We start from the raw sequence: 23,562 nt of genomic DNA on the forward strand, positions 1-23,562 counted from the left end.
AGATGACCCTGGAGGTACCTTCCAACTCTATGATTGTTTATCTTTCAGTCCTTGCTTTCATTGAAAAACTTGTTCCTTGCATTTCCAACACAAGGATTTTAAAGGGGGGTGGATGTGAGGTGTATTTTGAAAACTCTGCAGCGTCTTCTGTAAAACACACACACACACCCTTCCTTCAGCTTTTCCTCGGAGCGTGGCAAAAAGTTTCAAGACAAAGGAAGAATGGAGTGGGTGGGAAGGAAATAAACCTGCATCTGTCTTGATCTAGTGTTGGGGGGGGGGGGGGTCTCAAACCAGGGTGTGAAAAGAATCCCAGAATGTTGCTCCTGAGTGTTCTGCTCTACTATACCTCTGCTTCTATCTGGGAAACAGGTCAAACAAGGCAGCCTGCCCCAAGAAATCTGCCTAGCCATCTTCGTACCCCACAGGGCCAGAGTGGTGCAGTGTCTAGTTCTGGACTAGGATCTGGGAGACAAAGGTTTGAATTCCCATTCCACCATGGAATCTTGCTTTGGCGAGTCACACACACAGTTATTGTGAGGATAAAACGGAGGGGAGCCCTATGGAGGCTGCTTTGGGTCCCAAGGTATAAACCAATTATGTGAACAAATAGACAACCGTGACTCGTCATAAGTGCCATGCCAAGTAACCACGTGTATCTGCCTTCTCTCTTTAAGCCCCAACAAATGGCACAAAAAAGGCATTAGGATAAATACATCAGGGAAAGCTATGAAATGTTTGCTCCCCACCCTGGTTGGTCTGCTCGGGAGTTTGAGGGTGTTTTTTGGCTGCCATTCTTGGAGGGTTGTTGGGTTTTTTATTGGGATTTTATTAACTTATCAATGTTTTTATTGTAAGCCGCCACAAGTCCCTGGAGAACTGGCAGGGTATAAATCCAACCATCCAACCATACATAAATAAGTGTATTTCATATTTTAAAATAATATTTTATTCAAGACTTTTTCCATTTTAACATGTCATATGCAGATCACTGGTTGGGCATCATTCACGCTAGTCAAAATTATCACATACAAAAGAAGTCTGTGAATTAATTAAACAAACAATACAGTATTCTTCATGTATGCTCCTTGTCTAAGTTAACATCATTATTTTTGTACTTCATAACCTTAATCTACCCAAGGAAAACCAGAAGTGCTTATCTTTCTCAGGTTCCAAGAATGAATCTCATCTTTAATCCTTCTGGTAGAAATCTTGCTGACTCTATCAAAAGGACAGTTACTCCACAATCCTCTGCATGTTTACTGACAAGTAAATCCCAGTTTAATGAGCCTCTTGTGGCGCAGAGTGGTAAGACAGCGACATGCTGTCTGAAGCTGTCTGCCCATGAGGCTGGGAGTTCAATCCCAGCTGCCGGCTCAAGGTTGACTCAGCCTTCCATCTTCCTGAGGTCGGTAAAATGAGTACCCAGCTTGCTGGGGGGTAAACAGTAATGACTGGGGAAGGCACTGGCAAACCATCCCGTATTGAGTCTGCCAAGAAAACGCTAGAGGGCGTCACCCCAAGGGTCAGACATGACCCGGTGCTTGCACAGGGAATACCTTTACCTTTACATTTAAATCCCAGTTTATTTCATGGATCCTATTCACGGGCAAGAGTTCAGGTAAGATTCCAGTCATAGTCTCAGTGCATGCCTGGAATGAAGTTTCCATCATGAAACTAACCATACATGTTGGACTGCATGGGCCCAAGGGAAGCATCATCTCTATTGAACAATGTTTCCTGCACTGGGCAGCAGGTTGAACTAGATGACCCCAGAGATTCCCAACAAATCTGTGATTCTATAAAATGGCTATCAAGATTCTTTATCACATAGATTCCCTCACTATGGTCCATGCTGAGTGGGACCTTCCCCAGATGAATACTGTTATAAAGGTAAAGGTAAAGGTATCCCCTGTGCAAGCACCGAGTCATGTCTGACCCTTGGGGTGACGCCCTCCAGCGTTTTCATGGCAGACTCAATACGGGGTGGTTTGCCAGTGCCTTCCCCAGTCATTACCGTTTACCCCCCAGCAAGCAAGCTGGGTACTCATTTTACCGACCTCGGAAGGATGGAAGGCTGAGTCAACCTTGAGCCGGCTGCTGGGATTGAACTCCCAACCTCATGGGCAAAGTTTTCAGACGGTTGCCTTACCACTCTGCGCCACGAATACTGTTATAGGCCTTAGTTAATAATGTTCCCTTAATACACATTTAACATTAATGTCCAGAATAAGCCTGACGCCATGCTTCTCTTGCTCCAGCAGCACGATTAGCTTTGTTACCATGTGTTGCACCACCAGCAATACTAAACTCTAGCATTCAAGAGACGCCGTCTATGAGCTACTGAAAAACTGTCACAGGATGTGTATCCCCACCCCCACCCCCACCCCCAGGTGTCCGCAGAAAGCTGTAGGAAGTTATTTCGAGCTTCTCAGTTGGAAACAAGAAAAATCAAGCTGGCTCTGCCTACAAGCCTGACACAGAATGCCGCTTTAGATGCTGCTGCAACAGTCTCAGCTTGTGCAGCAGAAACAAAAGGTCAAGCTATCCATCTGCTGAAATGTCTAATCAGAGAACAGGGCCAGCCCAACCATGCAAGCAAACAAGGTAACTGTCTACAGCCCCAGACTTTAAGGCACACAAAATAGGCGCAGGGGGTGGATTGGTGCGGTGGAGATTCCAGCAGGAGTTGTTCAAATGTAGAAGGGTCCCTGGTGTGGCAAATGCATTTCTTCAGTGTTTTATCAGGAACAACTTGTGCTGAAAGGACAAGCGGCTCTCCCTTCTTCACAGATATGCTGCAGCTGCCGTGCTGGTTAGTATGAACGGCTTCTTCGGTGGTGCTCCATGCTGTGGTGTACAGCATTGCTGCTCTGCTGGTACTTGGAGCTGGAGGTGAGTTGGCAAAGGAACTCTGGGCCCCAGAACTGATTTTCCAAGTTGGGGCTCGGGAAGATGCCATCTGCTTTGGAACGGCCTTCAGAAAGTGGCCATGCCTCCTAAGCAACTTCTAGCATAGTCCAATGCATGTCTACTTAGAAACTGTCCCGCTGTGTTCAATGGGATTTACTCCCAGGCAAGCATGCTTAGGGGCAGGGCCATTGGAATGAGCTCCTCAATGTTCCATTCACCTCTTGAAAGTGGATGAGTGGCTGCTATGGGAAAGTCTCGGTTTTGAGAATTTAACACTCTTCTATTTATCTTTGCTTACAACAAGCAACGTAGGCAGCAAGTTTCCCCGGGCTTGCATTTATTCAGCTAAGAACCTACTAATATTCTCTTGAGAACATGAATGCATAATGCATTCTTTATCATACTTTCAGTCATAATTTTAAAAATATTCCTTACCTCTCTCCCCCACCAGCTCACAGTTTATCATACACATTAATACAATTTTAAATAACATATACAATCTGTGCTCTGTTTAAATTCATGATATAAACCTTGATGTCTCTTTAATACATTTTGAAATAGAAGCCCAATAATTTGAAAAACAAGAATAGGGGTTATGAACGCAATAGGGTGGGAAAGCGGTTGCTATATTTTGGGGTGGTTAAACAAATCGGCTCGGAATTATTGAGAAAAAAACTATTAAAAATCTGTACGTGCTTACACTTGACCAAACTCATACCTGGAAATCCTGTTGGTCTCTGAGGTTCTACTGGACTCAGACCTAGCTCTTACACTGCAGACCAGGGGTAGTCAAACTGCGGCCCTCCAGATGTCCATGGACTACAATTCCCAGAAGCCCCTGCCAGCATTCGCTGGCAGGGGCTCCTGGGAATTGTAGTCCATGGACATCTGGAGGGCCGCAGTTTGACTACCCCTGCTGCAGACCAACTATCTATATGACAACATGACTATTATCCTTGAATTTCAATAAGAGTAAAATTACACAGGATGCCGGAGTGCTGTGATTAGAACTCCAGATGTGGTGCTTGGGAAGGGGAGGGCCAGATGGATGGTGGCCACAGAGCATTCCCAGGTGGACCCATATACACACAACGATAGAAGGGGGGGGGGAATTGTGAAACACTGGATTTAAAGACTATGAAATGCAGGAAATATAGCTTGTGACCATTTCTAAGAAAATACAAGCACCATTGTCAATTATTTTCAGTTGTGATTGGTTGATTGGACGTCTATCATTTACCTTTGTGTATTTAATGCTGAAAGGGAGGGATGCTGAAGTCATCTTCTACCTAGAGTGCCAGAAAACCTTCTCAGGGCCATTTCGCATGGCAGCAGCCACACTGGGTCGGTACGTTGCTGCAGAGTCTGTGTCCACACAGGGGACACATTTCAGTGGGACACCTGGTGTGCTGCTGAAATGTGTCCCTCTGTGAAACAAAGCAACAGCAGATTATTTCCACCGCACAGGGGGGCCATGGGGGTGGTTATTTTTCCCCCTCTGGGCCACCATAGGACAGGGAGGAGCCAGGCCTGGAAAGCCCAGCTCTTCCCTGACCACACAGGCCTGCCATGGGACAGGTCCTATTGGCCCCCACAGTGGGCTAAGGGAACTTGGAAAATTCCATGTTCCTTTAGCCCAGGGCATCTGGATCCTGATCCACGCCAGGCCTGGGAGGGGTAGTAGCCTAGCAGGATCGTCATTTGGAAGCAGGGATTTGCCCCACTTCAATATGACTGCCTTCTTGGTGTTTTCCGCCCATGCAGAATTGGTCCCGGAGAAGGTACCTCAGTGAGCTGTTACTGCAAAGCTGCCGTCATCAGTGCCCGAAACTTCCCTAAATCACAGCTTTTCATGACAAAGGCTTTCTTTTCCTTTTTCAGTTTGTCAGTCCAATCCATTACCATCATTCCTCTAGTCAGTGTACCATTGAGTTCAACAGTTACACCAATTTCTGTGAATTCCGTGATAAAGTTCTCATCAATTGCAGCAGCCATGGCATAGGAGTCACAAGAAACAAACCCCGATCTCCATTCTTTCTCACCCGCATGTTCCCCAAGATATTTCGACATTTGCAAAGTATGGGCAAATATCTTTTTCATGAACTTGGCTTTCTCAGTATGCTGATTAACCCATTCATGGTAGAATTCCTGAAAGACAAAGAATAGTCCTGGTAATTAAAAAGGAGAAGCAGCTAAATAATAAAAAGGCGAAACAATTGATCTAATTAATTATGGGAAATGATGAACACAAGTTACAGTGTTATGTCATTTAGTATTAGTAATATACCACAGAGAATTTGCTTTGTTAAGAAGAACTAGAGTTTTAAATTCAGAGGGGGGTGTGTGTGTGCCATCAAAAGGGTATGAAGATTTCCTCAGGGAGAACAGATTTAGAGAATGAAATAAAGTTATGGGCAGGATCAACAGTAAGTTATCAAGGTTTGTTTTCAATCTTTACAGATTAAAAACTCCATTACAAAATTGCAGAAGAAATATGATGTAACTCGAAAACCAATTACATCTCAACAACTATTCACTGGGTTTTCATCAAGAGCTGTTATTAAAAATTTACAGATGATCTAAATACAGAAAAGGCTATAAACAATACTAAAAAGATCTACAAGGCCACATTCCAGTACCTCAGAAGAATTTTTTAGGACCTTTTAAACTTTTAAATTTTGATTTTAAAATTCTTTGACACTAATTACTACCTAAACTAATTCATTGTAGTCTACAGCACATCCCACTTTCTATTTCTTTCTGCAGATTTGGGGCTTTGTTACCCTACCTTGAAACATTTTCTCTCCCAATGCTTTTTTTGTACTAAATATTCAGCCCGATGAAGAACTGTTTCGTAATATTTTGTTCCATCTTAATAAACGTTATCTGACTTATTTTTAGAATCTGTCATTTATGTAGACTTAGGGCAAAACTAGATGGGGGTGTGGGATGGTATAACAAAGCCCACTCCCATCAATTCTCAAAAGCTAAGATGGGCCAGTGCTTGGATGGGAGATGACCAAGGAAGACTCAGCAGAGGAAGGCAATGGCAAACCACCTGTGCTTAATAATGATATGGATTATATAGATTTGTGGAACACAGTTTAGGCATACTTTATCATTTTAAGTTCACGAATGGCTGAAGAAATGCCACGTGTACAGGGCTAAGCTTTGGACAGACAAAGAAAACCATTTTCTTCTGAAAGGATGTAACAACAGCTGCATTATATCTATAGATGTGCTTGCTTCAAAATAGGAAATGTATGCCTTAAAAGGTAATGTACTCTTTGATAATCTTTTGCCGAGGGATGTCACCACTGCCGCCCGAGCCCCTGCTCTGCTTGCTTTTCCGCCGGTGCTCCTGACTTCCTGCCGCCAGCTGGGGGGCGCTGCCAGCAGCAACTGCTCAGTGCCATGCCGAGGGGGAGCCCCAGCCATGGCAGCTGCCGGAGAGCACCAAAGGTGAGCTGCCGGCAGAGTGGCAGGGCAGCCCCCGAGGCAGCAGCTGGGGAGGAGGACGAGGAGGAGCTGCGGCCCGGTACCAACTGATCAACGGACCGGTCCCGGTCCCTGGACCTGGGGTTGGAGACCACTGTCCTAGATGACTTGCCACTGCCTGCTGGTGTGTGGTGACCCTGGTGTTCCTGGGGGGTCTCTCATTCAACTATTAACCAGAGATGGCCCTGCTTAGTATCTGAGGTCTGACAAGATCATGCTGGCCTGGGCTATACAGGCCAGGGCCCCATCCCCAAAGCAAGTATTTAACGTACATGTGGTGCATAGTACCTGTTTTCATAATTCCAAAAGTACCCACAGGTTCTAGAAGGTTGGGAGTCCCAGTGCAGGCTATGATCTGGGAACAAATAACTATATGTAAGTAGATTTTGAACCTTGTTTGGAGAAAGTTCTGATGCCAAGCAATGTAGTAATTTATCCCTTGAACTATTTTGTGTCTTCTGCTCTTTTTTAAATGCCATGCAACTTTCGTATTTGCTTTTTATATTTTACTCTGTGAATCTGTAAAAGTGTCTTCACCCTCTGCCCACTCATGCCATGCTTTTGCTATGCTTAAGGTTCATCGTTCCATAGTCTCAGTCATGAATTTTAGCAGGTTTATGCATTGGCTTTTATCGGATATTTAATTGGGTCACGCTTCAATAAACAGATGCAATGAGTTTCAGTTCAATTCCGGACTTTTGTCTTCTAACTTCTTAAATGGGGTGGGCAAAGGAATCAGATTACCAGGCATCAGCTGATCACAGCTCAACTAGAGCAGGGGTAGTCAACCTGTGGTCCTCCAGATGTCCATGGACTACAATTCCCATGAGCCCCTACCAGCAAACGCTGACAGGGGCTCATGGGAATTCTAGTCCATGGACATCTGGAGGACCACAGGTTGACTACCCCTGAACTAGAGCACATCCCCCTGAGCAAGGGAAAACTGCCATTTAGCTACTAGGTCACACATTACAAACATGAATATCTTACCCAGGACAGAGGACAAGAACATGTGAACTCCCAAGCAGCAATATAAATTGGGCAGGTGTACTCATTTAAGACAATGTGTGCAGCTTCTGGATCCGTTGCAAAATTGAATTCTCCACAGACTGTTGTATTTCCTCTGGCTGTCAGAAATAAGAACAGTGCCACTAATTTATTTCTGTATACTTAATTTCTCATGGCTGTTTCATATATTGTATTTTGCACAGTTGTAGCAAAAACAGCAACTATAACCATGTATAACAAATTTAGAGTTCAGTGGCACCTTTAAGACCAACAAACATTTATTTAAGGTATGAGCTTCCATGTGCACACACACTTCCTCAGATACAATGTCATGGATTCATATTTTATGTTACATTCAGATTATTCAGGCAGATTTCTTGCAAATTCAATTGCTTAAAAATCAAGCATCAACTAAGACAAATAAACATTTGTATCTACTCTGGTACAAACACCCAAGTATGAATCCTCAGAAGCACCCCACAGGCAATAATCTCTTTCTGAAATCCCATAAGAAACATGACAAGGCAAAGTAGTTAGATACAAATACTGCCATTAAGAGAGCAATTCTAAGCAGGCCTATTCAAAATCCTATTCAGGTGTTATAAATAGTTCTTAGGAAAGGGCTGCATTGTAAGGCACTTACATTCAGTGTTTCCTCCCATGATGAATACATTTTTAAGTTTCTTCGGAAGTGCTGGATCCATTTTCACGGCCAGCGCTAAATTTGTTAAAGGACCAGTAGCAACCAGGGAGACCTACAAAACATGGACTTTTCATCTTACATTATTCCAGCAACTTCCTAACGTGATTTAGTCTGACTATATATTTTACTTTGCATCTATGTGTTATATTGCATGAAAACTCAAAACTGTTAATTCAGCTCTTCTTCCTCTGCTTGCCTTCTTCAGCTATCTAGTTCTTGCAGCCCTCAAGATTCTGGCCTCTGTGTGACACCATATAGCCCCATCACTTCCCTCTCTTCAGCAACTGTTAACATTATACAACAGTTCCCTGATGTCAGAACCCTGTAGTTTCTGCCATTATTTAGGGGTGTTCATTTATCTGTATATGTAGAGTGCTAGCCCTGTAGGGGTTGTAGTCAACCAGTCCTGTCTGCCATGTTTTATTGCCTTATGTTCTTTATTGCCCTGACACTCCTTCCTGCATTCTTCCTGTCCCCTTCCTATAACTCTCACCCTATCCATCTTTACTCCCCTCCGGAACACAACCTTGGGATCCCACTATCCGGTTGTTGAGACTATTTGATGCCCTCCTGCTTTCTCTGTATTCCTTTGGGGGGGAGCAGGGCCAGAGTTATACGTGGTGACCCATGCTTCTTGCCTCAGTTTCAACCATGTTTTACTGAGTATGCTTTCTTGCTCAACAAATGAAATCTTTTGCTTGAGTTTGCTTTTCTGGATAACTGAAGATCCTCACACCCCTGGGCAGTCAGAATATTAATGAACATGCCATTAAATGTGTCAACTGAGCCAAAAGCTCAGGGTGCCAGCAGGTAACAATTAGGGTTTTTAGCCTATTACAGATTTAAAATAGCTATATGATCTCACCTGACCAGGTCGCTCATTGGCTATTCTTAATATTGCAAGCACGGCATGTTCTTTCTGCAGAAGTTCAGGTCCTGGAGCATTAGGATCTGGTACATCACCCAAGCCATCTTTTCCATGGAAAAAAGACCCACGCACAGGGCTGCCAAGTATGGGAGCAGCAGCACCAGGATAAACTGGAATCTAAACAGGATACCAATATAATATGAATTTAAAACATTTTGATTCTGCTGAAACAAGATAATGGTGACCCTATAGGCTTGTGTTGGTGTATAAGCACCACAGAGCAACTAGTAAACTTGCAGTTGTCGAACTTTCATCAAAAACATTTATCCTACTGCCTAAGCTTAATTGGTTTGTTGACAGGACTGAGCATCTGTTTTTACAGTATATCAACAAATAAATTCACATGGTAGGTTTTTGAGTGTTAAAATCATGGGTGCTTACATAACTAGAGGACAAAATTCCCTTTCCAGCAGAGGTCACATACTTTACTTTTTAGTCTCAGTTCTACCTAATTTTGATACCAAACTATCTATCAGTTTGAAAATGTTTATTCTGCTCCAGCGGAATAAACTTCAAGCGAAAGATTAAGCATTTATCCATTCTTAAGCATTTATAGTGGGCTGCAGTAGGCCTCACCAGCAAGAATAAAGCTCCTGGACCTTGTTTTGACACTCCACGGTGAGATTCTTGTATCATTGATACTGATTAGTATATGTTCTTTGCCTTTATCCACAGGTGTTTGGTATGTACTTCTTTGCAGCCAAGGCTGCTTCCACATAAAGGTATTGATTTGGTCTGGCATTCAAGTTGATGCCAGGATTTTTTGAGCATCCATAGTAAGTTGTCTCCTAATTGTTTACTTCCTGTGTTATTCCTCGCTTTGCTCTGTTCTTTCTGAGGCTTATTTGGTATGATCATTTTGGAAAAAAAACTGAAAAGAGAAGGGAATTATCTATTATAATGAATTTTCACCCAGTCAATTTTCACCCATGATACCTGGGATCACAGACAGAACTACTCTTTCAGCATTGTACACAAGTTGGTCCATTATGTTCATGTGACACCACATTTGTTATGAATGTTATTTAGATATGTTATTTAGATATATGTGAAGGGGTACATTACCTCCAGTTGGTTACAAATTTGCAATACACGGAGTACATTTCGACATGTGTTTTCCAACACGGTGTTTCCATAACAGCAAGTGATTCCCAGGACTTCAACACTGGGAGCTGCTAGAGCCATCATTATGGCCTGAGCATCATCGACACCACAATCAGCATCAATCAGCAGGAGTTTCTTCATTTCAGAAAGGCCTACAAAAAATTAACACACTCCCCTTAAACAAGGAGTTATATTACTTCTTACCCAGCCACCACAGAGCAGTAACAGAATCCTGGCAATGTTATACCACTTTGCAGGAGACTTCGCAGGAGACTGTTATACCACTTTACAGGAGACTGGTTACAGAATCGGGCAAGGATCTGAAAAGTCCTCACTTTGCTATGGAAAGTTGCTCAATGATCTTGGGCCAGTCACACAAAGTCAGCCTAATCTACCTCACAGGGCTGTTCTGAGAACACACTAGACCAGGGGTAGTCAAACTGCGGCCCTCCAGATGTCCATGGACTACAATTCCCAGGAGCCCCTGCCAGCGAATGCTGGCAGGGGCTCCTGGGAATTGTAGTCCATGGACATCTGGAGGGCCGCAGTCTGACTACCCCTGCACTAGACCAAAAGAGAGCTTATGTTTATATCAGGCCCCACGTTTGAAGAGGAATGTTAATTCTGTTTAGGTAAGAATGCCTTTTCTAAAGAAGTTGATACTCAAATGCATTGCAAGTGTTGGTACTAATATTTTAAATCTGCTGATCAGTTTAGTCAATTATGAGGGCAGTGTCAGTGTTTGAGCATTGTAACCACAAACTATAAGAAATTTCTAATGAAGAAATCTTAAGACCTGGTTCAAAATGCTGAAGAATAAGGTAGTAGGAAAGATCTTGCAGCTTCAGACTGAAAGTATTAGAAAGGATCGGATCCCTTTAAAGGGCAGCTTGGTGTAGTGGTTAAGAGCAGCAGCTTTAAATCTGGAGAGCTGGATTTGATATTTCACTCCTCCCTGTGTAGTCAGCTGGGTGACCTTGGGGCTAGTCACAGTCCTGTTAGAGCTGTTCTCACAGAGCAGTCCAGTCAGGGTGCTCTCAGCCTTAAGCTGCTTTAATACTCTTTCAAGTAGTGAAAGCAGGGTATAAAGGCCAATTCTTCTTCTTCTTAGTGGATTTTAGCTTTGAATGTTCCTTCCGTTAAAAAAAAATACACCAGTTTGGTGTAGTGGTTAGGAGTGCGGACTTCTAATCTGGCAAGCCAGGTTCGATTCTGCACTCCCCCACATGCAGCCAGCTGGGTGACCTTGGGCTCGCCACAGCACTGATAAAGCTGTTCTGACCGAGCAGTGATATCAGGGCTCTCTCAGCCTCACGCATCTTACAGGGTGCCTGTTGTGGGGAAAGGGAAGTGAAGGTGACTGTAAGCCACTTTGAGCCTCCTTCGGGTAGAGAAAAGCGGCATATAAGAACCAACCTCCTCCTCCTTCATATATGCAAATAGAAAAAGGAAGAAAGATACTACTCATCTATTTGCTTGCACTGTTGGATTTCTATTTGCAAGGGATTTTTTTCCAAACAAGAGAGCATTAAAAAGTGATCTTCCATGGGTATAATCTGCCTTCAGAAGCGATCCAACCTTATTCTCCAGCATATGTGCTCTGAAGCATCTGAATCTCAGACTGTGCCCATTAAGCACCTGAGTGTTCAATACTTCTGGCCAGATTGCAAACTACAGATGTGCAACACAGTTTACTAATGTAACAGAAGTAATTTTTTCCTATATATTCCCACTGTCATGTAAGGAATCCATAGTCTGATAAAGGGTGCTTGCACTTATTGTGAGAATAAAAAGGAGCAAGCCCGAACCACATGCTGCCCTTAGGGGTAGTCAACCTGTGGTCCTCCAGATGTCCATGGACTACAATTCCCATGAGCCCCTGCCCGCGTTTGCTGGCAGGGGCTCATGGTAATTGTAGTCCATGGACATCTGGAGGACCACAGGTAGACTACCCTGAAAGGCGAGAGAAATAGGCAGAGTTTAGAAAGCAATTCAACAGGCGCTCACAAACCCAGCCCCAACCACCTCCCTCCACTTCTGGATTTAACCCTGGGCCAGGCGAAGGGACAGCCAGCACTCGCAGCGGGGACGGCTCGAGCCTACGCCTGTCTTGCCGCCCACCCCCCAGGGGCACGGGAGCCGTCGGAGCGCGCGAGGTTGTGGTCGGGGAATGGCTGCTGGGGGGGGGGGCACGAGCTGCCCTCCTGAGTGACAGGCTCCCTACCTTTGTGTCTATTCTGCTCTCCAGCCAGCCAAGCGAAAGTCCGAGGCTGGCCCCGCCGCTTCCGAGAGGAGGCGGCCGAAGCGAGACCGCTAGGAGGACTCGGCGACGGGATGAACGGCGAGCAAATCCTTCCGCGCCGGGCAGCGGCCTGGCCACTGGCTTCCGAAAGGGCCAATTCCCACTTCCGCTCCCCTCCCCAGGATGAAGAGGCCACGGGCCCCAGGCGTGGCTGGCTGCCAGTCAGCGGCGCAGAAACCCTACGCCTAGGGAAAGAGGCAGCCTTAGTTGGGCTGGGTCCCTAAGGAGCCTCTAAACCCAGGAGATTCAGGGGGTAGGCGGGTTGGTCTGAAGTAGCGCAACAAAAACAGAGTCCCACCGCACCTTTAAGACCAACAACGATTTATTCAAGGCGTGAGCTTTCGAGTGCATGCACTCGAAAGCTCACGCCTTGAATAAATCGTTGTTGGTCTTAAAGGTGCTATTAGACTCTAAAACCAGTAGTAATTTAGAGGGGAAGCCGGGCCAGTGTGTCGCAGCAAAAAATGAGACGTCTGAAGGGTTGGACACAAATGCACCAAAGCTGATGGTAGAACCGCATTTTGTTAAGTGAAACTGTCTGCAGTGGTCCGTGTGTTGTCTGTTCCGGCTGCTGGCCGCAGGTAGGGTCTCATGTAGAGGTCTTTTGTTCACCTGCCTGATTCTTGTTTAAGGTGATCAGATTGTCCCACTTTTAGAGGGACATCTGGGGGCACCTGGCAAATTGTACATATGTTGAAATTTATATTTTTGCATTCTATGAAATTTTTTGTCGCTCCATATAGACCAAATTTTTAATCAAGACCCCCCCCCCCCGGTCAATAGTATCCCGCTTTACCAATGTTAAAATCTGATCACCTTATTCTTGTTACTAGAGATTGGGTCTGGGCCCTTAGGCATGCAAAGCAAACATGATGTCACTGAGTCACCACCTCACCTACAAGACTCCTGGCAATGAACTCTGCCCATCTGCCAGTGCACTATACGGCTGAATGCCAAAGGCATGGCTGTCACCGTCCATGCCCAATGCTTGGACATGTCTCGTTTGCTGCTACTAGAAATAGAATGATTTTTGTACTGATCCCACAGGATCCTCTGTTCTAGCTACTAAGCCCTAAATTACCACGACTGTGCTTGAAGTAATTTATATTTTCTGTAAATATATTTGTACGGGTTTGTTTCCCATACAGATCCCCTCCCTGGTCAGAATGAATTTCACTAATTGCCCTCACAGATGGGTGGACAGACACACACACATTCTTGCAAAAGTAAGAAAAATCACGTTTTTCTTGACTTCACACACCCAACTCTCCTTCAAATTGAGCACTCAGGGGGGAAGGGAAGGGTGATCCACAGGAAGCCCAATTACTACCACACATACTGGGAAAGGCTTCAGGTCCTGATCTACCCTCACTTCTCTCTAAAGAGCAGGTTGGAGACAAGCTTCCTCAAAAAAAGCTCCCCTAAGTACTAACAGGATACTCATGAGACTGAGGAACCTATTTGTGTTGTAGATTGAAAGAGAGGAGGGAAATAAAATCCAGCTTCTTGACATTTGATTATTCTATTTATCTGTTTATGTTATGCTTTTATTAATGACCTTAAGTGTCAAGAAATATGATACCTTCGCTAGAACTTATATCAAAACCCTGTAACATTCTCCTATTCAGAGTACTATCATTTCTCTCCCCGCAGTGCCTTCCAGTAAACTTTCTACAACTCCCCCCCCCCCATCCTTACCTGATGTTTGAAATTCTCTCCAAGATCACGTTGGGGAACTATATTCCAGTCTATTTGAACTACAAATGAAGTAGCACAATTTATAACATGTAAGTTAATGGGTATCTAATTTATTACTGTGTAATGTACAGAATAGTTACACAACCTAATCATCGTATAAGGAACCACTAGTGGAAACTAGTCTTAGGACAAAATTTCATTGTAAACGATATCTCTAAATGGGTTTTTTTATTACCCAGTATCAGGCTCAGAAGCTAAGTAGGGTCAGTCCTGCGTAACACTTGGATGGGAGACCCCCCCCCCCCGCAGGAAGCTCAGTCACTATGCAGAGGCAGGAAATGCAACTTTACTTTTTTTTTTAATTGCACCGGGGAGGGGGGCAGTCAGCTTGCATGCAGAACTATTCATGGACAGGGAATATAACTCTTCTTGACTCTGTGCCTCCAGTTGCTGTTTGCCTCATAGGGGGGAAATAGGTTTCCACTGCTGAAACTAAATCAACACCCCATAACAAAACAAAAAATCAGAAGATCCAATAAGGTATTATGTATTTCCCACATAATACCTATTACTTACATTGCTTCTTCCAGCAGAGATGAAATAATTTAGAAGAGATAATTCAGAAGTTGTATAATACAGGGAAACTAGCCAGATAGATATATGGTGGGAGATTTGTTGTGTGTGTTTTTTAAAATGATGTATCTTGAATATGTAAAGTTGTATCTTATCTCAGTGATCCATTTATAGCATAAATTTCCTGGCATAAAAATATACCAGGTATAATTAACACCATAGTCTAATTTTTCGTGTTTCCTAATGCCACGACCCTTTCATACAGTTCCTCATGTTGTGGTGACCCCAAATCATAAAGTTATACAAGTGTTCTTTCAAAGAAATTAAACCGAAATGAACCAAATGGTGTGACGATCCATTGTTCATGATTGTATATAAATAGTTTTTTTTCCCAGGGTTTCTCAGTTCGGTTCTGCCTCTTGTCCTACCATGCCGATCTCGCTCTTTTCCACTGCTCCAGACAAATGCTCTATCTCAATCTACCCCGCAAGGCTGTTGAGTGGATGGCGCCCCCCTCCCGGCCAAACTGCTCGCCCTGCCATAACCCCTGTGAAAGGGTTGTTCGACCCCCAAAGGGGTCCCGACCCCCAGGTGGAGAACCACTGAATTAGATGAACTTGGAGCCAGCTTCGTTTCATGGTTAAGAGTGACTGCTTCTAATCTGGAGAGTCAGGCTTGATTCCCCGCTCCTTCACATACAACCAGCTGGGTGACTTTGGGCTAGTCACAGTCCTGTTAGAGCTGTTATTACAGAACAGTTCCTTCAGAGCTCTCCCCTCACCTACCTCACAGGGTGTTTGTTGCGGGCAGAGGAAGGTAAGGCAATTGTAAGCCGCTTTGAAAAGCGGGAAAAGCAGGGGGAAAAACAAGAGCATCTTCTTGTGGGTCCAATCAGGATCAGGCCCTCACAGCATTTTTGAATTGTCCCCACTAGGCTCTGAAAAGACAGTGGCAACCTTGGACTGTACACAGGAATATGGTCATGTCTAATTGTGCCCTCAGCCAATTCAGACCCTGTTAGCATGTATTTAAAATTATTACCTTTTTGTTCCAATATGCATCACCTTATATTTACCCATGCCGAGCTTCATTTGTCATGTAGTCATCCACGCACCCAAGAGAGAGATTATCCAGTAGCGCTTCAGAATCCGCACCTGGATCATTTGGTATCATCTGCAAACTGGACCACTACACTCCTCAGCACCAATGTCATTTATGAACAAATTAAATCGAACTGGGCCCAATACTGATCCTGGTAGGATTCCACTCCTTATTTCCTTTCATTGAAAGGACTGTTCATTTATTCCTGTGCTTCCTCCCATTTAATGAACATTTACTCCATGAGAAATTCAGTCCTCTTATCGCATGATTGCTACCTCAGTAGGCGTTGGCAAAGTACCTTATCCAAAGCCTTCTGGAAGGCCAAGTATATTCATTGTTTATTAAACTGCCCTTATTGACATACTTGTTAACCTGCTCAAAGAATTCCAAGCGACTGGTGAACTAAGACTTCCCTTTGCAGAAGCCATGTTGATGTTCCCTCGGACTTTGTTCCTCAAAAACAACAATAAATAATTTACTTACTTAATAGCAAATCCTTAACAGCAGTTACAATTTCACCTGGAACAAATGTAAGGCTAACTGTCCCTTTTAAAAATGTGATGTTTTCGAGTCATCTGCTATATCATGCAAAGAGGCCAGTTTTAGCAACAAGTAACATAAACTAATTCGGCTGACGATGTGGTATTTGAGTTAAAGAACCCTCATGCGCACGCCATCCTGTCCTGCAGGCATACTGGTTTCAGTTTGCCTAGTAGTCCTAGAACTTCCTAACCCATCATCTCAATACGACTCAGTTCTTTAGACATCATAGCCTAAAACAGCAGGTCTGACACAAGTATATGCCTCACATTTTCCACAGTGAAAATAGGTATTTATTCAATTTCTCTGCCATCTTTTAAAGCAATTCCTTTGTCCTGTCACCCCAGACAATTGTGGACAGACAAGCCCTGAATTCACCATCCAATATTTAAAGAGCTACTTTTAAAGAGTCCAGCAACATCAAGAGAACCAGAGAACAAAGTTTTAGATTTTTATTTGCTTTCTGGTCTGTGGCCATATGAATAAACTTGAATTGAAGTAGAAAGCATTTTTTTTAATGGCTAATCCTAATGCCACAGCACAGAAGCCCCAAGATTTTGAAAATGTCTTATTATCCAGACTGGGGCACTCTTTGAGTATTAGTTGTATAGTTCTATAGACACCAGTCTTTATATGTTTGGTACCTCATCTCTTTTCTAAAATAAAAAAAAACAGTTTAATAGTCAAGACACTTGCAGTTGCTGTCATACAGGATTAAATTGGAAATTGTTATATAAAGGTTTATATGAGTAGGGCAGAGTCTGCACTTACTTTGTTTATTCCATTGTTGATCCTGTTGAATTCAGATCGCTTTGAACTCAGATCTTCCTCTTCCCCCCCCCCACTGAAAGAGAAGTCTTCTGCATGTGGTTAGAGAGGCTCAGAAGAGAGGGGGAGGCAAATGGAGACTCTTTCTTTGTTTTCTTGAAGGGGGGGGAGAGGAGCCAGGCAGGGAGCCTCTTTCTTTTCTTGGGGGAGGGGGAGAAGATCAAAAAAGGCAGAGGAGGGAGGAAAAATCCAGGACCGACAGAAGTTGAGAGAAATTAGGGGTTTCTCCTTTAAGGCAAGCGTGTCACATGACCAGGTGTAGCCTATCAGAGGTTCTCTACCACAGAGCTTTCTTTCCCAATCCGGATATTGAGGATTAAAAGCAGTCTGAGATATCGCACAATAAAGGTAGGGTCACTCCGGATCAATCCTTCTTGCTGCAGAAGGAAAATTTAAATCGCCCAAAATCCAAACGGAAATCGTATTCTGTGTAGAGGGCAGGGACTGAATCGATCTGGGGTTGGAATAAAAGCTCCATGCAGTTTACACCCAGTTCTGATAGAATTTAAGGCTGTCCCTTTCTGCACCATTTATTTATTATTAGATTTCTATACCACTCAGGGCGGTTCACATACAACATTGCAGGGGACATGGAACAGTCTGAACATATAACACAGTCACAAAATAACACATCAGCAGCAATCCAACAGTGGATCTGAACAGAACTCCAATGGCTTTGGCCAGCAATAACTACAACTTAGACAAACCCCCAAGGAGGTCAGGCTGATACAGGTCATGGAGGAGGGGGACCTGTGGATGTTGTTGAGCCAGCCGGACTCAAGCAAATGCCTGATGGTATTTAACACTAACATGTAATCAAATTATTATTCAACATTTATATAGCCTTTAAATCATGTTCACTGTTGTATTTTCAACCTGCAGAGAAAGAGAATTTAGACTAAAACATCTATTTTGGAACATGAGTGAGTGCTTGTTTATGGAAAACAAAAATCACTGAATTATATGGGAAAGGTAATGTTTTTCTTTGCTTTTCATTGTATAACTCGGTCCCCTCAGCACCTGGTGGTATGTACCAACTTGTGTAGTGGTTAAAAGCCACAGCTTCTAATCTGGCGGGCTCCTCCTCTACATGCAGCCAGCTGGGTGACCTTGAGCTCATCACAGCCCTGAGAATGTAAGCTGCTTTGAGACTCCTTCAGGGAGAGAAAAGCTGCATATAAGAACTAATGGAAGACATTTGGGGTGCACAAGGTCCGTTACAAACTTTCAGCATTATCAGTGAAATTTTAACTTATGATAAAGCTTAGACTTTTATGTGGGTTTTTTCTAAAACTTGTGCCAACTGCCCATGCTTCCAAGTGGATGCTCAGTGCCAGTTTCTCAGACTGTCTCAGTTTTGTGATTAATACAATATACAGTTATTAGAATGGTACAACACTGAAAACCTTACCTACACTGCTGCTCTTGCAGCTGCATAATAAAAAATATTGGACCAAATCACATTAGACTTCCAATTGTAAACCTCAGAAGGATAAACAAGACTAACAAGCTTTCATTACAGCATAAGCATTTGTGGGCTTTAGCCCCTCACCTTTGGACATTATGAGTGAATCCTCACTTTGCATGGACTCACTAAGCACTACGAAGAGGAGAAATATACAGTCATTCTTTATTGTGTCTGAAAGCCCAGCAGTAGGAATGCCTTCATCAGCAACATGAAATAAGAACTAAACAAAAGCTCAAGAGCATCAAAGCAGTCTTGATTTCTACTAAGGAAAACGGATGGTCTAGTTCAATAAAGAAATTAAACTCACACCCTTGGAAATCACACAACAGTAATGCTTTTAAAAAACAGTCCTCTCAGCATTTTTGTCAGTTCTTTATTTTTTTTATCCCTAAAGACTAGCACATTTACAGCATACATGGATTGCATGAATTAAGACTATATAAAACAGTAACCGTATGTTTATATTAATACTGCCCCCAAACAACCAAATAAATAAAATAATTCAATGCACAAAGCTTGGCAAGTACAACTGTGTTGGGACAAAACTGTGCTGTACATTAGCTCTACACCCATAGATGAAACCCAAAAGGCAACTGTGCTGTGGGAGCTTTCACAGAATATACATAGAACATAACTTGGCAGCAGTTTTCTTCTGAAGTATGCCTCATTTAAAAAAATAATAAAGGTACTCAAAAAGAACATTAGCTAGAACTTCATATCATGATAATCCTCAAGAATGTCTTTCCTGTGCAAAAATAAAACAAAGCATTTAAAATATATATATCAGACGTATGACATTTCCTACATGGATTTGTGATTTCACAGTTTTCCACTTCTGATCAAGCTCTGCTCACTCCGGCTTATGTGGATCCTATTTATGCACAAGACATATTGTATGTATAAAAGATGAGCTGGACAACGTTGTTCGACTTATTGCAACCAGAAAGAGTGAGATCAGCCAATTGCACCCATTCCCTGTGTCTAATTCAAGACTGCAACTGGTGCTTCTTCCCCTTTAAAAAGGAGAGCAAAGAACGTGCATGAAGAGTTTTGAAATTATTCTGATTGCTGTTAGCAAAGTCCAATGTGAATGCAGTTTTGTAAAACAAGCAATTTTTAACTGGTTACTTCAAGTATTTGATGAAGGCCGCTGATCGCATTTGAAAAGGATCTTAATGGATGTGATCCTAAGCAAATTGGTTGGTCATCGGGCCAAAAACTTCACTGGCACATTTTACAGTGCGTATGTCCCACACAAGAGCACATTTTGTGCTTCGAGGCACAAACTGTCCTCCAGTGATATGTGGTTCACATTTATTCAATGAAAAGAGCAGTGCAACAGGCATTTCCTTGTATATGCCGAGCTATGCTTTCCATATAAATCAGGGGTAGTCAAACTGCGGTCCTCCAGATGTCCATAGACTACAATTCCCATGAGCCCCTGCCAGTGAACACTGTCAGGGGCTCAAGGGAATTGTAGTCCATGGACATCTGTAGGGCCGCAGTTTAACTACCCCTGCTATAAATGAACTGGCACACCTATAAAAGTTGGCCAAAACAGGATACAGGTGTCCTATCTAGAATGGTCATACAGGCATATGTCTGTATGCACAACCATCAACACTGCTAACATTAGAATTACTGAACTCTTCATTAGAAACTGAGACTGAAGGTATTTTAAATACATGTTTAAAATATATCAAAATAAGTGGTGGAGAGACAATAAATAAAAAATACTAGTTTGTCTACTGTACCAGTAAGAATTTCTCAACAGTATATTAACATATTTCACAACATTGGACAAGGTGCAGAGTTCCGCAGTTAAACAGATTACATGGGATAATCATTTTGTAACGGCAAGGAAGAACAAAGCAGTAAAAAGAAACCAAATTCAGCAAAATCCTGATTAGAATGCCTGCGGGGCAACTAAGACATTGAATTGCTAACAGCAAACCGTGAAAAACAGTTACCACTGGTACAAACGTAATAATTAACAGCTGCAAGAAATTAAAGTGCAAACAAAAACATCAGAAAGAAGTAAAACGCACTTAGATAATACCACATGTGTAATAAGGTGTTCTCTTGAGGCAAAATGAACCATATTTCCATTACAAGACCCATTATTCTAAATAACTGTATTCTAAATAAAGGTGTGTTTTGGATTGTAGCCTTAGTGAAAGGAAAATCTTTGAATACCATACATGAGATTAAGCCAAGGTAAAATATGATATGATTTGCTTTGAAATATACACTATTTACTGGAGGAACTGCTAAATGCGTATCAGGCCAGCAGTGGAATGTATTGTACCATCTTACCGTCTAGTGCTGCATTCACGTGTCTGTTTTTGTGCTGGATCCATCGACAAGGGGGTAAATTAATCTCCCTCTAAAAAGTGGTAATCGAGTTTGTCATATGAGGGCTTTTCACACAATGCTTTCCCATGCAAGAAAATCACTGTGCTTTGATGTTATCATCTCAAAAGCAAATATGTGAACTGGGTCTCAGAAGAAAAATAGGAATTTACACTTTACAGCTGTTTAGGCGTCAGTACACCAATTGGTACTGTTAATCAACAAATGAAAGGAAACCCACTTTCTAATAAAATCATAGTCCAGTAGCACCTTTTAGACCAACAAAGATTTATTCAAGGCGCGAGCTTTCGAATGCAAGTATGTTTAAGACCAACAAAGATTTATTCAAGGCATGAGCTTTCAAGTGCAAGCACTCGAAAGCTCATGCCTTGAATAAATCTTTGTTGGTCTTAAAGGTGCTATTGGACTCTGATTTTATTGTGCTACTTCAGACCAACACGACTCCTCATTTGAATCCACTTTCTAATGATGCTGTAACAAAATGAATGAAAAAATAAACCACCACTGTCTTGAAGTAGTGGGTATTGACAAAAAGAAAGTTCTGGGTAGAACTAATATTCAAAATATCATGCTCAACTATTAGGGAGACAGAAATATCTGGCTTTGTGTAGTACATAATGCTCTGGAAGTATAAAGTCCTTTTTACTTTAAAATAATGTTATCTAAATGTAAGGGAAAAGGAGAAATCAGAAAACCACAGAATCAGAAAACTATGCAGGTTTATGCACACCTGAGCCCCTAGATCTCAGTGGCTCAGATGTTCCTAGAGTCAGATAGGTGCAGTGGTTAAGAGAGGCGGCCCCTAATCTGGAGAACTGGGTTTGGTTCCCCACTCCTCCACATGCAGCCAACTAGGTGACCTTGGCCAGTCGTAGGTTCCTCAGAGCTCTCTCAGCCTCACCTGCCTCACAGGGTTTCTGTCGTGGGGAGAAGGATAGACTATTGTAAGCCACTTTGAGACTCCTTCAGGTAGGTAGAAGTGGGATAAAAAAACAACAACTCTTCTCCTACTGATAAACATGATCACGCTATCCATCAAGCAATTTAGGTATTTGATAGGAGGCTTGCTTGCATGGAACAGCTAAACCAGGGGTAGGCAAACTACAATTCCCAGAAGCCCCTGCCAGCATTCGCTTTGTGTAGTACATAATGTAGTCCATGGACATCTGGAGGGCCTCAGTTTGACTACCCCTGAGCTAAACTGTTCAAGTAACCTGCATTAGGTACTGCAGTGAGCAAGAGTGTGTGTAGGGGACTAGATCCTGAGATTTACTTCGAAAATCTGTTTTTTTTCTGAACAATGTTGTGTGAAGTACAACATACATAGAAAAGGGTGCAGAGTAACAGGGATTGAATCCACAGATGATCCAAATATACAAGTGACCAAGCCCTGTTGGTACATTACAGAGCAGATCAGTTTGCACTTTCTTTCCTAGTCTGCAATGCAGTTAAGAAAACATAGTTTATTTGCCACTGGAGTCTTACTGTTCACAATTACCACCCATGATTACAAGTCACATGCAGTGATTTGCTGTACGCAACTATTACTCGACCATGCTTCGTAAGCACTAGATTGGATCCTGCCAGTTTTTCCACTGATGCAAATGGATCTCACCTGATCCCCTTCCTCACTGTAGTCCTGTTTCACATATTTTTTTTTTCCTGTCTGGGTCTTGCAATCACCAGCATGGCCATGCAAGTCAACAGGTTCTTCCCTCTAAACTGGCTGAAATGTTGGCTTGACAGGTAATAAAAAACTGTAAACTCTTTAACTGAAGGCATCACAGGCCCAATCCAGTTTCTGCACTAGGTGGGTCTTGTGTCAGTTCCTGGGCTTGTATATTACAAATGAATAGTGTTCTATACACAGTAAAACATATTAAGCTTCTGGCTTTAAATGTATTGTGCTGCCCTAGATTTAAAAGCAGAGTTCTTGCTGTAACAGTGCCTCTTACCAAACTGCCTTGCGCCCTTTAGTTTACTATTTACAACTCCGAGGTTCTAAAAAGTATTATGAAAATCTCAAATCAAACCAGTATAAAAAGATGTGTGAAACAGCTGCCTAAATATCATTCATAAAATCCTGGACAGACTAGGAGTTACCCCCCTTCTTTAGGCATATAAGAAAGAAATCAGTGATATATTCAGGCATTTTACATAAACTGATGGATAGTTACATGAGCAGATAGTCATCACAATATTTTCATGTTATAAGGGGTCAGAGAATTCCTAGGGAATTCAATTTAATAAAATTCCATGCTCAGTATTACTTAGTGAAACGTACAAAAATTGTTTTTGACTTTACTGTCAAAGTTCATGTACTAAAGTTGAGTGTATTCACATGTTTTAACGGAACGACTGATTACAAGACACAGTAATCTTATGATTCAACTTTTCCGTAAGTTCCTTCGGGAGGCCTGTAATGCTTGGGGAAAGCCTTCAGTTGCAGGGAATTAAACGCATACTTGCGACATCCAACATTCTTCATTGTATTTTCTCGTCGACAACCCTCACTGGGGAAAAAA

General features: G+C 42.7%; 2 protein-coding genes across 9 annotated transcripts in view; both read right to left on the bottom strand.

The window, feature by feature from the left end:
• Positions 1-926: 926 nt before the first annotated feature.
• Positions 927-16,192, bottom strand: LOC143840215 (nucleoside hydrolase-like). Of its 4 annotated transcripts, XR_013232068.1 has the most exons (8): positions 15,769-16,192; positions 14,155-14,213; positions 10,116-10,306; positions 8,988-9,167; positions 8,063-8,174; positions 7,402-7,538; positions 3,838-5,061; positions 927-3,715 (listed from the first exon to the last, which is right to left on the bottom strand). XR_013232068.1 is itself a non-coding variant. In XM_077343454.1 (7 exons), the coding sequence occupies exons 3-7, from the start codon at positions 10,293-10,295 to the stop codon at positions 4,711-4,713; spliced, it is 960 nt and encodes a 319-aa protein (XP_077199569.1). In that variant the 5' UTR covers positions 10,296-10,306; positions 14,155-14,213; positions 15,769-16,192; the 3' UTR covers positions 3,780-4,710. The 4 variants fall into 4 exon arrangements, 3 of the variants coding, with proteins under 3 accessions (XP_077199569.1, XP_077199570.1, XP_077199571.1); XM_077343454.1 differs by lacking the exon at positions 927-3,715 and having other exon boundaries at positions 3,780-5,061; XM_077343455.1 differs by lacking the exons at positions 927-3,715; positions 14,155-14,213 and having other exon boundaries at positions 3,780-5,061.
• A 2,825-nt stretch (positions 16,193-19,017) lies between these two features.
• The window catches only part of INPP4A (inositol polyphosphate-4-phosphatase type I A), a 102,163-nt gene continuing 97,618 nt past the window's right edge, over positions 19,018-23,562 (bottom strand). For all 5 annotated transcript variants that reach the window (XM_077343458.1, XM_077343463.1, XM_077343459.1 and 2 more), the window contains one exon: positions 19,018-23,550. In XM_077343458.1, coding sequence (XP_077199573.1) covers positions 23,418-23,550 — 133 coding nt within the window. In that variant the 3' untranslated portion in view covers positions 19,018-23,417. The remainder of the gene's footprint in view (positions 23,551-23,562) is intronic.

This window comes from Paroedura picta, chromosome 6 (genome assembly GCF_049243985.1).
Source record: "Paroedura picta isolate Pp20150507F chromosome 6, Ppicta_v3.0, whole genome shotgun sequence".
Taxonomy (NCBI): Eukaryota; Metazoa; Chordata; class Lepidosauria; order Squamata; family Gekkonidae; genus Paroedura; species Paroedura picta.